The following is a 17647-nucleotide window of genomic DNA, read 5'->3' as shown; positions in this document are numbered from 1 at the left end:
GACATTATGGATTTAATGTCAATGAGTACTAGTGGTAACACTGCCCACTGTCCCACAATAATAATGTTCGGTCAGTTTAAAATAACTAAATTAACAGACCCACTCAAGAAGAATGCTCAGTCTGTTTAAAATAACAAAATGAACGGACCAAGTCAAGGACAATGCGGTTAAGTCTGTTTAAAAATAGCAGATTGAACAGACTCGCTGAAGGCCAATCTTCACTCTGTTTACAATGCCCACTGCCTCACTGCCTGCCTGGCAATGCACGGAATGTGTCTGTCTGTGTGTGTGCAGTGAGTGCACACAGAACCAGCTTCCTTTTCAGTAGATATGAGGCAGAGTACTGCCAGTGCCAGCCCTGGCACTGCCCACCAGCACTGAACCAGTCAAGGACAATGCGGTTAAGTCTGTTTAAAAATAGCAGATTGAACAGACTCGCTGAAGGCCAATCTTCACTCTGTTTACAATGCCCACTGCCTCACTGCCTGCCTGGCAATGCACGGAATGTGTCTGTCTGTGTGAGTGCAGTGAGTGCACAGAGAACCAGCTTCCTTTTCAGTAGATATGAGGCAGGGTACTCCCAGCCCTGGAACTGCTGCCCACCCAGCACTGAACCACTCAAGGAGAATGCTTTTAAGTCTGTTTAAAAATAGCAAATGTAACAGACTCGCTGAAGGGCAATGTTCACTCTGTTTACAATGCCCACTGCCTCACTGCCTGCCTGGCAATGCACGGAATGTGTCTGTCTGTGTGTGTGCAGTGAGTGCACAGAGAACCAGCTTCCTTTTCAGTAGATATGAGGCAGAGTACTGCCAGTGCCAGCCCTGGCACTGCCCACCCAGCACTGAACCAGTCAAGGACAATGCGGTTAAGTCTTTTTAAAATAGCAGATTGAACAGACTCGATGAAGGCCAATCTTCACTCTGTTTACAATGCCCACTGCCTCACTGCCTGCCTGGCAATGCACGGAATGTGTCTGTCTGTGTGAGTGCAGTGAGTGCACAGAGAACCAGCTTCCTTTTCAGTAGATATGAGGCAGTGTACTCCCAGCCCTGGAACTGCTGCCCACCCAGCACTGAACCACTCAAGGAGAATGCTTTTAAGTCTGTTTAAAAATAGCAAATGTAACAGACTCGCTGAAGGGCAATGTTCACTCTGTTTACAATGCCCACTGCCTCACTGCCTGCCTGGCAATGCACGGAATGTGTCTGTCTGTGTGTGTGCAGTGAGTGCACAGAGAACAAGCTTCCTTTTCAGTAGATATGAGGCAGGGTACTCCCAGCCCTGGAACTGCTGCCCACCCAGCACTGAACCACTCAAGGACAATGCGGTTAAGTCTGTTTAAAAATAACAAATTGAACAGACTCGCTTAAGGCCAATCTTCACTCTGTTTATGCCCACTGCCTGCCTGGCAATGCACGGAATGTGTCTGTCTGTGTGTGTGCAGTGAGTGCACAGAGAACCAGCTTCCTTTTCAGTAGATATGAGGCAGAGTACTGCCAGTGCCAGCCCTGGCACTGCCCACCCAGCACTGAACCAGTCAAGGACAATGCGGTTAAGTCTTTTTAAAAATAGCAGATTGAACAGACTCGCTGAAGGCCAATCTTCACTCTGTTTACAATGCCCACTGCCTCACTGCCTGCCTGGCAATGCACGGAATGTGTCTGTCTGTGTGAGTGCAGTGAGTGCACAGAGAACCAGCTTCCTTTTCAGTAGATATGAGGCAGTGTACTCCCAGCCCTGGAACTGCTGCCCACCCAGCACTGAACCACTCAAGGAGAGTGCTTTTAAGTCTGTTTAAAAATAGCAAATGTAACAGACTCGCTGAAGGGCAATGTTCACTCTGTTTACAATGCCCACTGCCTCACTGCCTGCCTGGCAATGCACGGAATGTGTCTGTCTGTGTGTGTGCAGTGAGTGCACAGAGAACAAGCTTCCTTTTCAGTAGATATGAGGCAGGGTACTCCCAGCCCTGGAACTGCTGCCCACCCAGCACTGAACCACTCAAGGACAATGCGGTTAAGTCTGTTTAAAAATAACAAATTGAACAGACTCGCTTAAGGCCAATCTTCACTCTGTTTATGCCCACTGCCTGCCTGGCAATGCACGGAATGTGTCTGTCTGTGTGTGTGCAGTGAGTGCACAGAGAACAAGCTTCCTTTTCAGTAGATATGAGGCAGAGTACTGCCAGTGCCAGCCCTGGCACTGCCCACCCAGCACTGAACCACTCAAGGAGAATGCTTTTAAGTCTGTTTAAAAATAGCAAATGTAACAGACTCGCTGAAGGGCAATGTTCACTCTGTTTACAATGCCCACTGCCTCACTGCCTGCCTGGCAATGCACGGAATGTGTCTGTCTGTGTGTGTGCAGTGAGTGCACAGAGAACAAGCTTCCTTTTCAGTAGATATGAGGCAGAGAACTGCCAGTGCCAGCCCTGGCACTGCCCACCCAGCACTGAACCACTCAAGGAGAATGCTTTTAAGTCTGTTTAAAAATAGCAAATGTAACAGACTCGCTGAAGGGCAATGTTCACTCTGTTTACAATGCCCACTGCCTCACTGCCTGCCTGGCAATGCACGGAATGTGTCTGTCTGTGTGCACTGCAGTGCACATAGAACTAAAGTAGATATGAGGCAGGGTACTCCCAGCACTGGAACTGCTGCCCACCCAGCACTGAACCACTGAAGGAGAATGCTTTTAAGTCTGTTTAAAAATAGCAAATGTAACAGACTCGCTGAAGGGCAATGTTCACTCTGTTTACAATGCCCACTGCCTCACTGTCTGCCTGGCAATGCACGGAATGTGTCTGTCTGTGTGCACTGCAGTGCACATAGAACTAAAGTAGATATGAGGCAGGGTATTCCCAGCCCTGGAACTGCTGCCCAGTGCCCACCCAGGACTGAACCACTCAAGGAGAATGCTTTTAAGTCTGTTTAAAAATAGCAAATGTAACAGACTCGCTGAAGGGCAATGTTCACTCTGTTTACAATGCCCACTGCCTCACTGTGTGCCTGGCAATGCACGGAATGTGTCTGTCTGTGTGCACTGCAGTGCACATAGAACTAAAGTAGATATGAGGCAGAGTACTCCCAGCCCTGGAACTGCTGCCCAGCCAGCACTGAACCACTCAAGGAGAATGCTTTTAAGTCTGTTTAAAAATAGCAAATATGAGGCAGAGTACTGCCAGCCCTGCCTGGCACTGCCCAGGATAAAATGTACAGACTCACTCAATAAGAATGTTCTTTTTTTTTTTCCCTAACAAAGAATCTGTTCTGTGTTGTCTATCAAATCTGGTTCTGTTCTGTGTTGTCTATCAAATCGGGTTCTGCTATCTTCTCTGCCTCAGCCTGCCTAAGCCCACCCTGCACGATCCCGATCCCGATCCCACCTCCCCACTGAATCGCTGACAATGTCCGTCAGTCCTCGTGCTGCTGCTGCTTTTATAGTGCTGCTGGCTCGTCAGGAAATCCTCAGAGAAGCACGGAATGACAGCGCGATTCGCTGCATTCAGTGCTTCTCTGAAAAGGTGAACGCAGATTCGCTGCGTTCCGGTATCCATGCCGACCTGTCCCACCCTTTCCTGTGAGTCACTGAGACTCACAGGACAGGGTCAGACAGGTTGGCATGGTTACCGCAGGGGCGCCGCCATTTTCAGGTAATCCGGGGCTCCGAGCTCGAGTCGCAGGTAATGGCGGCGAGAAAGCGCGCGCATGGCGATTCGCCGTATCCGACATATCTATGTTCATTTATGTCGGAAATCTGCTCGTATACGCCCCATCTTTTTTTTAAGTTAAAAAAAAATATTGAGTTGCGTTTTCCATATGCGGTCAATCCGAATGCACATCCCTACCAGATACCCAGAAGCTGCTGCTGCTGAAAACAACATATAGATTTATATATATTTTAGTGATGTTCCAGCCCTGCAATCCAGGGCTGAATGAAAAAAAATATATAATTTTTTTTTAGTATGAGGGCAGGCCTGTGCCTGCCATGAACAGCAATCTAGCCAAACCCCTGAGAAGAAGAAGAAAGAGGTCAGGCTGACCACCCACCCATTCCTTTAACCACTCTACTGAACAATGCCCTTAAGGTGAGTGCCCTCCAATGGGAAGCAACCCTAATCCCCTGAAGAGGAAGGAGAAGGGGCAATCTCCACCCACAATCCTGTTGGGCACTGGGGAGGTGGGAGCGTTGGCTGCCATGCTTGCTAGGTTGGCTGTTGCAGGTTGATGACACATCACCAATGATGGCCAGAAAGAGAAGGCAGGCATATTTGTGTGTGTGTGCAGCAAGGAGATCTCCCCGGGACACTCCCTGACCATCCCCCACCACAGCAAAACAGGGTACAGACTGGTCACTGCACAAGCGCCCAGTTACCCGTGGAACACATACACTTGGCTTTGCGCCACACACATATATTGTAGTAGATGGGAAGAATCATGTACTTATATCTTTACAGAATTATCCAGGCAAGAAGGATATGAATAATAGATAATGCATACTTTTTACTATATAGTCTGCATAAGAGTAGGAGATAACTTCTCAGGGGTGACAGTAGCCCTTTTCAGTCCAATTCAACTGATTGCATTTCAAGAGTGTTTCTCTCTTGAATCTTGAAATTCATTTCCAGCAAAGGTGACTAGAGTCTCTTTTTATCTCATTTGTTAGGCATTTTCTTTTTGTCAAATGTTACCATTGAGTTCACTATCTGATGAAACTCAGGAAAAGATATTTGTAAATCAACAAAATCATTTCTCATCTGTAAAATATAACCAAACATTCACATATACAGCCTTTTGCAGTACAGTGCAATGAATAAAGTCTCGTGCATACAGTGTGTGTTTAAACTCTCATTATTACAGAGAAATGTTTCACAGAGAACACAACAAACTGATCATCTTATTAGTATGCATAAGAATTAGAAAAAGCAGATACTGCAGATAAGACTAATTTGACTAAACTATAGATTGTTATAATTACAGGAAAAACTCCAGTTAGTCCAAAATGAGTCTTACCTCTTTCACTGGCATCATCCACCAAGATTACCTCTGAGAGGAGGCGACGTGGGGAACGATTTATAACACTGTGAACAGTACGAAGAAGAGTACTCCATGCTTCATTATGAAAGACAATAACTATACTTGTATTTGGAAGGTCATCAGGGTATGTTTTTGTTTTGCATCTGTTAAAAGAAGAATATAAGATTTAGCTTCTGGCAGTGCCAGTACTCTAATTATTGTATGATCAAATTTCAGTGCAGTCCATGGTGACTAGCACCTCATCAGAATGATTCAGAGACACATCCTCAATTTTATACCAAATAATTGTTTTGTCACCTTGTGTCAAATTGTTCCCTATAGAATACTAAGTATTTAAAAATAAAACCAGGAAAATACAATAGAAATAATAATATTTCAATTAGATAATCCCATATTTCTTTCTTATTGAAGTAGAAGACACAAAAGAGGAAAGCAAATAATTCACTGAAATTGCATTTCTACTGTATGTGGAATGTTCTACAATAATAAGTTTTGGCTACAAAAGCTCTAGTTAGACAATTCTAATAGTTAGGCACACACTTCAGTAAAAATGGACCATTTTATTTCTAATTAGTCTTATTACCTTAATCTCTTGAGGAATTTGGCAGTATGAACTGCGGTATCATTCCACCGTGATTCTCCAGGGAGATTACTGTACTTTGTCCACCTGCTTTATGACTTACTTAAAAGTATAATGTCTAATATGGGATTCAGTGTCAAGAAGTGCAAGGGATTCAATGCCAAGAAGTGCAAAGTCATACGTTTAGGATGCAGTAATCCAAAACAGCTGTATGTGGGGGGGGGGGGGGGGGGGTGAAAAGCTGATGTGCATGGACAAAGAGTGGGATCTTGGGCTGATGGTGTCTGGCGCTCTGAAGATGGTGAAGTAGTATGACAAGGCGATAGCTAAAGCAAGAAGAATGCTGGGCTGCATAGAGAGAGGAATAATCAGTAAGAAAAAGGAGGTGATGATGCCCTTGTTCAAGTCCTTGGTGAGGCCTCACCTCAAGTAATATGTTCGGTTCTGGAGTTCTTCTCTCAAAAGGGAACAGAGACAGGATGGAGGAGATCCAGAAAAGGGCGACCAGAATGGTGGGAGGTCTCCACCCAATGACTTATGAGGAGACTTATGAGGAGACTTATGAGGAGAGGCTGAAGGACCTAGTAAATATGTATATCCTGGAAGAGCAGAGGTGCAGGGGAGATATGATGCAGACATTCAGATACCTGAAAGGTTTTAATGATATACACAAGAACAGCACAGAGGAACTCACTGCACTCTGGTGTCACAACGGCAAGCAAAAGAGATGCAGGGAAAAATGTAAGTCCTTGCACTTCAGTATCTCATGTAATCCTTTATTAACGTGCAAGGACTTACATTTTTCCCTGCATCTCTTTTGTTTGCCGTTTTAATGATATACAAGCATCAAACCTTTTCCATTGGAAAGAAATCAGTAGAGCGAGGGGGGTCACAAAATGAAACTCCAGGGAGGACATCTCAGAACCAATGTCAGAAAATATTTCTTCACTGAGAGGGTGGTGGATGCCTGGAATGCCCTTCCGGAGGAGGTGGAAAAGACAAAAAAAAGTGAAAGATTTCAAACGGGCATGGAATACACACTGTGGATCCCTCAAGGTTAGAGAACAGAAATGAATAAAAGAGTGCATGGTGGTAACTTGCTGATGCAGCGATTACTCCCTTAACCAATAAGCCTTGATACCTTTGATGCAACTCCAACATTGATCTCTGCTTTAACAGCAAGGGGAAAGGAGAATTTGATTCAGACTTTTACGGTCTGGGGAACTGATGTGTAGACATAAGGGAAAAAAATACAGGTCTGCTTCTACGGTCAAGTCCAGAAGCAAAGCACATCATTGCAGCACTATGTGAATTTTCAAAAAGTCTCATCTCCCAGTAAAAATGTTGCTAGCAGTAAAGTTTTATGGGCTATCGTAAGGTTTGGGGATAACTGCACAGAGCAGTAGTTGCTACTCTTAAGAGAAGCATGAGATAACCTGCACAGCGTGGCAGATACTACCATAAGAAGCTTGCTGGGCAGGCTGGATGGACCATTTTGGTTCTTTTCTGCCATCATTTCTATGTTACTATATAAACATTTAAAATATGCAAAATAAATATTAATAAGACCTTTGCAGGCTTTGATTATATTCCCCAAAAGGTGGTTAGGAAACCAGCTGCATACATACGATAGGAATTCCAAAGGGCATTTTGGGGGTATGTTTTGAATCTGTGTGCATAGCTAGCATGTCAATAACATGTGTAATTTATGACATTGCGCTGAAATGGATAATTTTAAAATCTAAATGGATAAATTAGTAAATTGCAAGATTCCCCTGTCAGTAAAGGATATATTCAGCCTTGGTCTGCTTCCTATGGTATTCAATTCTGATGTTGATTGTATCCCCACCCCTCCCACTGATGACATCGTGGGCTGAAATTAAAGGGAGGCCTACCATGGGAGGGAGAAGATAGCCTTGGGGAAGATCTGCAAAAGTGGCAAGGGCGGACTTTTCCATCTAAACTGCCCCTGTTGCTGAAGAACATAGCTGGCCCTGCTCCCGCTGTTATGGTGCCTGACTCTGGCATGGCACCATAACCTTCCCACTCCTAATGATATCATCATGGGCCTATGTTAAAGGAATGCAAGCCTCAGGCGGTGGGTGGGTCACCACCAGTCAGCTGCTATCAAAATAGTGAGCCAAAGGAGGTTGCCCAATTGGGAGTACTTTTCGGGTGGTTGTGAGGGGAAAGGATGAATTTGTTTGAGTTAAAGTGGGAATGGGAGGACAGAATATAGCTAGAATTCAGATAGAATAAAAATCTAAATTTTGAAAAGTTAATGATTTTATTATATTCTGCTGTTATACACTTTATTATATTTATTGTAGTTTTATTATTTGTTGAAATACACTGAGCTTTTATGAAAAAGCCTGTAAAATTCAAAGATTAGATTAGATGAGATAAACACAAGGTACCTTGTGTTTGAAAACCAGGTTGATTTGTGTGTTCTTAAAAGTACATGCTTATGGAAGATTTCATTGGAAGCCTTACTAAAATTATTTTAATTCATGCCTTAAACCAGGAACTGTACTGCCCTAGCCCTTTGTACCTCTGAGGTTGGGCATAATTTGGTTTTGCCCACAGGGCTGAAAGAAGAGTGGTGCATATAGAAATGTAGACTTGCCTGGGACTTAAGATAGGGGTCAACTGCAAAAGATTGTTTTGGGAGAGAATATAGAATAAGTAATCTAATTTATTTTACCGCTTTAAGTGCAAGTTATCTTATTTGAGATCACATATCAGCATATCTATTTAGTGTTTGCAGACTTGCCAGGTACTTGTAGCCTGGATTGGCCTCTGTTGGAAACAGGATGTTGGGCTTGATGTCTGACCCAGTATGACAATTTCTTATGTTCTTCTTAAATTTAACGTGGACAGGTGCAATGTCATGCATTTAGGGAAAAATAACTCATGCTGTAGCTACACAATGTTAGGTTCCATTATAGGCGTTAACACCCAGGAAAAAGATCTAGGCATCATAGTTGATATAACATTGAAATCATTGGCTCAGTGTGCTAAGGCAGTCAAAAAAGCAAACAGAATGTTAGGAATTATTTGGAAGAGAATGGCAAATAAAACAGGACGATGTCATAAGGCCCCTAATCGCTCAATGGTTAGACCACACCTTCAATACTGTATGCAATTCTTGTTATCACATCTCAAAAAAAGGTATAGTCGCAGTGGAGAAAGTACAGAGATGGGCAACCAAAATGATAAAGGGCATGGAACGGTTCCCCTATAAGGAAAGGCTAAAGAGGTTAGGGCTGTTCAGCTTGGAGAAGAGACGGCTGAGGGGGATATGATGGAGGTCTACAAAATCATGAAAGGACTAGAATGAGTAAATATGAAACAGTTATTTACCCTTTCGGATAATACAAGGACTAGGAGGAAAATAGCAAATAGCACATTTAAAACAAATCGGAGAAAATTCTTTTTCACTCATCGTACAATTAAGTCTGGAATTCGTGCCAGAGGATGTGGTTAAGACAACTAGTGTAGCTGGGTTTAAAAAAGGGTTGGATAAATTCCTAGAAGAGAAATCCATAAACTGTTATTAATCAATAGGGAATAGCCACTGATTGTTGCCGGCATTAGTAGCATGGGATTTATTTAATATTTAGGTACTTGCCAGGTACTTGTGATTTGAAATGGTCACTGTTGAAAAGAGGATACTGGGCTTGATGGACCTTTGGTCTGACCCAATATGGCATATCTTATGCTCTTATAATTCTGTGTTCTAATGAGAATTGTATGGATGCCCAGGTATTTTGCCTCTTCAATTATCAGCTCGTGTTAAGAAAGTGGAAAGCTCTTATTTCAAGCAAGGGGATTTTATGCAGCTGCCTTGTATATCTGCAGCTGCCCCTTGTCTAAGTCCCAGACAATTCTACATTTCTATATACACCATTCTCCTTTCAACCCTGTGGGCAAAACCAAATTATGTCCAACCTCAGGGGTGCAAAGTGCTAGGGCAGTACAATCTCTGATTTAGGGCATCGATTACCCTCACGGACTTCATCTCGTGACAATCCTGTTTTTCAATTCTCCTGATGAAATAAAAGATTTTGCACAGTTTAGGCATTCATTTTGTATTTTTTCTATGCCTGGATTCTTTTGTTAAGAAGTATAATATGACTGACAATCTGCCTTTTTTTTCCAGTACAGAAAGTGGTAGCATGCAAAACAATGAATGACGAGGGCTTTAGGAGCATGTATGAGGTAATGTGGTGAGAACAATCACAACAGAACCAAGCAACCTGCAAGAAGGCTGTCAAAACCATGATCCACAGTTGTAAAAATGAGAGAGGGTTGGAGCATGGCAGAGCAAACAGAGAGATCTGTCAATGTTCAGCGCATAACAAAATTATAGTTCGTTGAATGGTTGTACGTTTTTGATGGTCGGACATGTCTGGCCCTTGAAGAGAGCAAAGCTGTGATGCATCTCGAGTGTGGGGCATGCCATCTGCCCTTGTTAAATTATGAGCTTAGTATTGCATTGATTATTGGTGCAAACCCCATGAGTTAAAGGTAGCAGTGGTTTTGTACCAATGTGGGCAGCTTGGTTATTCCTCCCTTGCTATCTAGAACAGGGGTAGGCAACTCCAGGCCTCGAGTGCCACATAAGTCAGGCTTTAAGGATATCCACACTGAATATCCATGAGATGCATTTGCATGCACTGCCTCCAGATGCATCTCATGCATATTCATTGTGGATATCCTGAAAACAACCCATTTGTAGCACTCCAGAACTGGAGTTGCTTACTCCTGATCTTGAAGAAAGTCAATAAACTGGGAAATCACTAAATTGTCGCCATGGTCAGAGGCACAGTAGTGAAATATGAACTAATAATCTAAGCTGGGAGGACTACATCTGTCAGATTTTGGAACTGACATTTTGTTAAACATATTTCATGATGCATTAGAGGCAAGTTTTCTTTTGTCACAAGGCTGCTGCAAATGGGTCAGGAGTTAGGATAAGGAAGAGGCTGCTGCCCTAGCTTGTCTTCAGCACAGGAGGATTAGGACTGACAGTGGATAAGTGCTTGGTTTAATTTGCTTTGAGTTCTTGAAGGACTATGGACTACCTGCATGACAAATTTATAAAATGAAAGTCCTAGCACTAATGCAGGCAAATACAGCCCAACCTGCTGGCAGGTTGCAAGTATCGCATTGACCAGACTGAGCCAGGCACACCGGCATGCTGAAAGGATTGCACTGAGTACACATTGCTGAGCCCATTGGCAGGCTGCAAATTGGTTAGAAGGCCTAGTGGAAACAAAAGCATATGCAGCCAGGTCTCTCTGGCAAGCTGCAAATGAATGGTGGAGCAGAATGACCTAGTGAAAATGCAGATTTATGTAGCCAGGTCTGTGGGAAGCTAGACAATTCATATACTGACCAGGTCTATCTGGTAGATCAATAGCAGTTGTGTAACAGGCTGCAATATAAGGGCTCAGGGAATGATTACATGACATTTAGTATTAATTTAACATCAGACCAAAAGGAGTAGGGTTTCATGTTTGTGCACTGGAATATTTGAATTTATCTGTATCTATTAAAAAAAACAAAACTGTAACCATTTTATTTCCACTTGGCCTGATTCCATTGTAAGTTATTGAGGGGACGAGGGGAGGGGGAGGAAGCTAGTAAGGTAAACTATCCTGTCCATGCAATGTCCCTCATTAGCATTTTTCATATATGCAGAATTACTCTCCTGATATCACCAATATCTGCAATTGGGTGAAGAATGTTACCTGCAGAGGCTTAACTTGTGGTATCAGCTCTGAAGCCCCCCCCCCCCCAAAAAAAAAAAAACTAACTAAAAATGCCTGCCTGAGAGCAACATACTGTCTCATTTAACAGTTCAAAAGCACTTAATGAACCTACTCTGTGGGAGAGGAAGGAATATTAAAAAGATAAATAAAAATCTATCATTCCTGGCAAAAAAAAACCTGCAATAACCTAACTCCAATTAGAGCCCAAATAACCACTTACTGGAAATGTGAAAAATGTAAAGAATTTTTTGAAAGTTTAGCAGAAATAGGTATCAGAGACAAGATACTGTATTTACTATGGGGTTAATCCCCTGTTTCATGCCTGCAATGGGCTTTAAACAGGCTTCAGATACTTGCATTCATTGTCTAATCACTGACCATTTTTTTTTAATACCATTACTGCCAAAATTATCAGTACTCATTCACTTTATTTATCCGCATTTTTTAAAACTATAAAAATTGGTACTTATCTCAACCTGTCATAATTAGAAGGAAATTCATGTCACTGTTATGCAGGAGTTAGGGAACATTCACATATATATAAAGAAATCCGAACAATGAAGATAAACGATCTCCTCTGTCTTCCGCATTTTGGCTTGCTCTCATTGCCTTATCAGAAGCATTGCACACACAAAAAAAGCAATCCCTTTACAAACTCATACCTACATTTTATCTAGTTAGATTTAGCTCATACTTTTTCATTGGCAAGTTACAGTCAGGCAAAGTAACCCCTAGAGGGTTTGCTATCAAAAAGAGGCCTATTTATTAAGCATTTTTCCCATAAAACCAGAATAAGAGTAAAGCTTTAGTAAAGCTAGCTGTAATTTTCTATCTGAAGCAACAGAGAATAAATGACTTGTCCGAGGTTGCAAGGAGGTCAATATTCAAAGCCATTTAGATGGATAATTCACAGGTTATCCATCTAAATGGCAAGCTTCTGAATACTGAGCCACTTATCCGGCTAGATTTTGCCGGATAAGTACATAATCTGGATAAAATCTAGCCAGATAAGAGGCATTCTGAGGGTTTATTTATCTAGCTAATTTAGCCAAATTTCAGTGGTATAACTTTAGATCTGCTTCAGAGCAGCATGGCACGGCACATATTTAGAATGGGGAGGGGATAACTTTAGACAAGTATATTCAGTGGGACATTTATTAGGGTGGGCATTCTTTTGATCCCAACTTCAACGTATCCCAATGCTGCAGTTGGGAGGATTTCTGTTTTTGTGGCCATTATCTACTTACTGCTTACTGAGACGTAAAAGTGTTCCCCTGGTGCAAGCATATTTTTCAGTGCTGAAACGCAGCAGCATCGGGATACGTCGAAGTTGGGATCTGCTAAAGTTACTTATGTCGATATTGCACTCTTGGGGCCACTTTTAGTTTGGTGGGCCTTGTTTATGTTTCCAACATATAACTCTGGGAATATTTATACTTTCTACAATTGGATACATCAACACCATCTATAATTGGAGATATTTTTTCTCCGCAAGATTGACCCATGAATAGATCTTTTTTTCTGCTGGTGGTGGTGATGATTTGAGCGGCGTGGTGGAGTTATTTACTCTCAGTACGAACATTGATAACAGTCGAGATATAAACAATATGGAGTGGTTATCAATAGGTAGAGCTACAATACATTAATGATATAGGTTTCTTATTTATTTTTTTGATTATATCAAGAAGACTCTGACTGGGGTTTTGCATATCTTTAACCATCTGGCTCCTTATTGTTGTATTCCATGATGATCGGTTATGGGTGTATTTATATTTGATTTAAGTGTTCTGTGGTATATTTAATATTTATATATTATCTTTTGAGTTTGTCTGGGTTTTTGTTTTTTGAGGATCGTGTTTGTGTTTTTTGTTTTTGATCTTACTGTGTTTGTGCCCGTTGTATCTATATGTGATTTGAATTTTTGGATATGATCTGTATTTTGTAGGTTATATTAAAAGATAAAAGGGTGGGGGGGGGGGGGGGTGGAATCAAGATGGCCACTTGCTAGCAGCATTCACTCAAAGCTCCCGCAGAGATTTTCTCTCTAAGAAATTACTTTTCAACCTACATGCCTCCTAAAAGAAAGGGGAAAGTGAGGACATATCCCTCTAGTTCCTTACTTCCGGCGGGTAAGAAAACTATTGACGAGTGTGCAAGAGCTTACCTGAAATGGGAGGGGCCATGCCCCACTGATGAAGTAAGCAGGGAAGCAGCCACTTTGTCTGGGGAAATATCTTTGAGGCCCCCCACACCTAGGATTCCACAGGCAATATCAGTTAACCAACCGATGGAATTAGCGACGGAGATGCATGGAGCGGAAAGCCCATTGATGACCGTGGAGGGCGCAGAAACTGGAGGTTCCGACAGAGGGAAAACAACAGTACATGGACAAGGCACAGCTCTGATGTCGGTGGACATTTTGCAGCCTAATGAAGCCAGCAAAGGTAAGGCTGTGTTGTTTCCTACTTCAAATGTTTCCTCTAAATTATCGTCCATCAAGGAACAAAGAACAGAGCTGAATCCTCCCTGTAAACCCGCTGTGGTAACGATGGACTCCCTATGGAAATTGATGGTCCAACAAAATTTAGCCCTTCAAGGTTGTATGAGTCAGATATCTTTAATTTCTTCAAGGTTGGAAATAGTAACTCAGGATCAGGATAAAAGAATTAAGGAGCAATCAGATAAAACACAATTGCTTGAAACTCAAATGAAAGAGATGCAGAGTTCAATCGATTACGATCCAGGACTGTGTCACCTTAAATAAAAAAACCAGAGCTTTTGGAAAATCGGTTAAGAAGGCTCAATTTAAGACTGCTAAACTTTCCCAAAATACTGGGAGAGCAACCAAGATTAACCCTACAAAGATATCTGAATGAAACTTTAAAGATTCCCCTTGAAAGTATTCCATCATTCAATAAGGTTTATTTCTTACCTTTTCTCGGCCGAGAGAAGGGATGATTCAAACCAAATGCACTTGGGAAATCTAACTGACTTTCTAGAATCTTCTGCAGTAGAGATTGTCGAGGAGAACAACTTTACTGATTTTCCTTCATCTACGAACAGGATATGGGTGTGATTATGAGGAGCTATTTCCAAAATATGGGGGAAACATTTATGGGCTGATCTGGCAAGAAGCATGCTGGAGAGGAGGAGGGGATTCCTGACACTTAGACAGGAAACCAGAGAGATGGGGGCTACATACCAACTTACATACCCCTGCAAATGTATCATCAAATATAATAATAATACATATGTATTTACAACTTCTGAACAACTAAGAGCATGGCTCAATTCCCATAGAAGGGTGATGATAACATCATTGCCCATTGAAGGTCCAATAACCTAGTAATATAAATAAGGGTATTGTGATAAGCAAGCTAAGTGCATTTTTCTTAATGAACTTTGTATAAAAAATATAAGAGTAATCTAGCTTCCATTTAGTTTCTATGTACCCACCCACACATTCATATTAGGGGACTAGAGAAAGGATTGATTTCTGGAATTGTTCTTATAGACTGAATGATGTTAATTTTCTTTTCTGTACAAAGATGGAAATGCTTTGTAATAATTTGAAAATCAATAAATTAAAAATTAAAAATAAAAAAAGATAAAAGATAAAAGGGCAGGTTTTTTATCCTATATAAAGAGATGTAATTTTGGATAAAGAAATGTTTGAAATCTTTGTAATAAAAAGTTGATATACTTTTCACTGTCCTAGGTGGGTCTTTATACGTTATTCTTCTTGTAAGAACAGTTTTTCTGGTCTTTTTTGTATTTACTAGATTGAATTTCAACTGCCAAACCTTCGATCACTAAAGTGCATACTAAGTGTTGTCTCACTGGCTTGGTGTCACTTAGATCGATTTTCATTCTCTCTACACCTTCTGGCGTATTCACTTTGTTGCAGATCTTAGTGTCATCCACATAAAGACAAACTTTTAGGGATGTGAATCGTTTTTCAACGATTAAAATTATCGTCCGATAATGTTTATATCGTCTTAAATCGTTATAGAACACGATACAATAGAAATTCTAACGATTTATCGTTAAAAATCGTTAAATCGTGTTAGTGCGCACTAACTCGAGTTAGTGCGCACTAGCTCCCCGTTAGTGCGCACTAACTCGATTTAGTGCGCACTAACTGAAAATGATACAAATAAACACTTTCCAGGTCACTGAAGGTCAGTTAGGAATGAATATGTGTTCCTATTGGCTGGCTGCCCTCTTATCTATTGATGTTACCAGGTTACCACTGAGGTGATGGTTGGGGGGATGGGAAATGGAACTGGAAACTAACGAACACCAACAGAAAATGAAACAAAGTGTTCACACTTCCCAGGTCAGTAAAGGTCACTTAGGAATGAATATGTATGTATGTATTCCTATTGGCTGGCTGTGCTCTTATCTATTGATGTTACCAATATGGTTGGGGGGATGTGAAATGGAAACAGTTGGAAGCTTGACAAAAAAAGTAATGTAATGATCAGCACTCACGTGACTAGAACTTGTTTGTTTATTATTTTTGTTAGCAGGCACCTGAAATGCTAGTGCATGTTGAATTTGCCAATCACTGTGCATTTTAGAAAGGTGGTCCTGGCTGGAACTGTACACAGTTCAAATATATGTAATTGATTGTTGGTAAGTGTATTTTTTAAGTAGCCACACTGGCACCAGTATGTTTACTTTTCCTCCTACTTAACTCACTAGCTCAGCTTTGTAAGAAGGGCTTCTCTGCTTGTGTGTTGTTTTTGTTTGGTGTGAGGAGAGCAGAAACATCAGATCTTTATTCAATCTACTACAGTCATCTCTTACAGTGCCCTATCCCTATAATACCAGGAGTGTTGTGATCTTCCTGCACACAGTGCCCTAACCCTGATACCAGTCTGAGACAGCTCCCTCCTGCATTACTAGTGAGAGGCTGGCTTCACAGACAGGGGGGAGCTGCCTGACCCTCACTCCTGACTTCCCCCATGTCCCAGCTAGTGAATGGTGTGTGGGTGAGGGGGGGGGGGGAGGATGGTGAAGTCTGAGACAGCTCCCTCCCTGCATTACTAGTGAGAGGCTGGCTTCACAGACAGGGGGGAGCTGCCTGACCCTCACTCCTGACTTCCCCCATGTCCCAGCTAGTGAATGGTGTGTGGGGTGAAGGGGGGGGGGGGAGGATGGTGAAGTCTGAGACAGCTCCCTCCCTGCATTACTAGTGAGAGGCTGGCTTCACAGACAGGGGGGAGCTGCCTGACCCTCACTCCTGACTTCCCCCAATTCCCAGCTAGTGAATGGTGTGTGGGTGAGGGGGGGGGGAGGATGGTGAAGTCTGAGACAGCTCCCTCCCTGCATTACTAGTGAGAGGCTGGCTTCACAGACAGGGGGGAGCTGCCTGACCCTCACTCCTGACTTCCCCCATGTCCCAGCTAGTGAATGGTGTGTGGGTGAGGGGGGGGGGAGGATGGTGAAGTCTGAGACAGCTCCCTCCCTGCATTACTAGTGAGAGGCTGGCTTCACAGACAGGGGGGAGCTGCCTGACCCTCACTCCTGACTTCCCCCATGTCCCAGCTAGTGAATGGTGTGTGGGTGAGGGGGGGGGGGGGATGGTGAAGTCTGAGACAGCTCCCTCCCTGCATTACTAGTGAGAGGCTGGCTTCACAGACAGGGGGGAGCTGCCTGTCCCTCACTCCTGACTTCCCCCATGTCCCAGCTAGTGAATGGTGTGTGGGTGAGGGGGGAGGGGGTGGATGGTGAAGTCTGAGACAGCTCCCTCCCTGCATTACTAGTGAGAGGCTGGCTTCACAGACAGGGGGGAGCTGCCTGACCCTCACTCCTGACTTCCCCCATGTCCCAGCTAGTGAATGGTGTGTGGGTAAGGGGGGGGGGGGGGGAGGATGGTGAAGTCTGAGACAGCTCCCTCCCTGCATTACTAGTGAGAGGCTGGCTTCACAGACAGTGGGGAGCTGCCTGACCCTCACTCCTCCGGGGTATTGTGATCTTCCTGCACACAGTGCCCTATCCCTGATACCAGGGGTGTTGTGATCTTCCTGCATGCAGTGCCCTATCCCTATTAATACCAGGAGTGTTGTGATCTTCCTGCATGCAGTGCCCTATCCCTATTAATACCAGGAGTGTTGTGATCTTCCTGCATGCAGTGCCCTATCCCTGATATCGGGATGTGTGCAAGAAGATCACAACACCCCCGGTATCAGGAATAGGGCACTGTGTGCAGGAAGATCACAACACCCCCAGTATCAGGAATAGGG

At 43.0% G+C, this 17647-nt stretch overlaps 1 protein-coding gene across 1 annotated transcript in view; it reads right to left on the bottom strand.

Moving 5' to 3' along the window:
• GALNT13 (polypeptide N-acetylgalactosaminyltransferase 13) overlaps window positions 1–17647 on the bottom strand; it is a 740598-nt gene that overhangs the window by 529212 nt on the left and 193739 nt on the right. The window contains exon 3 of the mRNA XM_029605513.1: window positions 5016–5182. Within this exon, the coding sequence (XP_029461373.1) occupies window positions 5016–5182 (167 nt within the window). The remainder of the gene's footprint in view (window positions 1–5015; window positions 5183–17647) is intronic.

Source organism: Rhinatrema bivittatum, chromosome 6, assembly GCF_901001135.1.
Source record: "Rhinatrema bivittatum chromosome 6, aRhiBiv1.1, whole genome shotgun sequence".
NCBI classification, from domain to species: domain Eukaryota; kingdom Metazoa; phylum Chordata; class Amphibia; order Gymnophiona; family Rhinatrematidae; genus Rhinatrema; species Rhinatrema bivittatum.
Note: the sequence above shows the minus strand (reverse complement) of the source record. Positions and strands in the feature narration are given on the sequence as shown.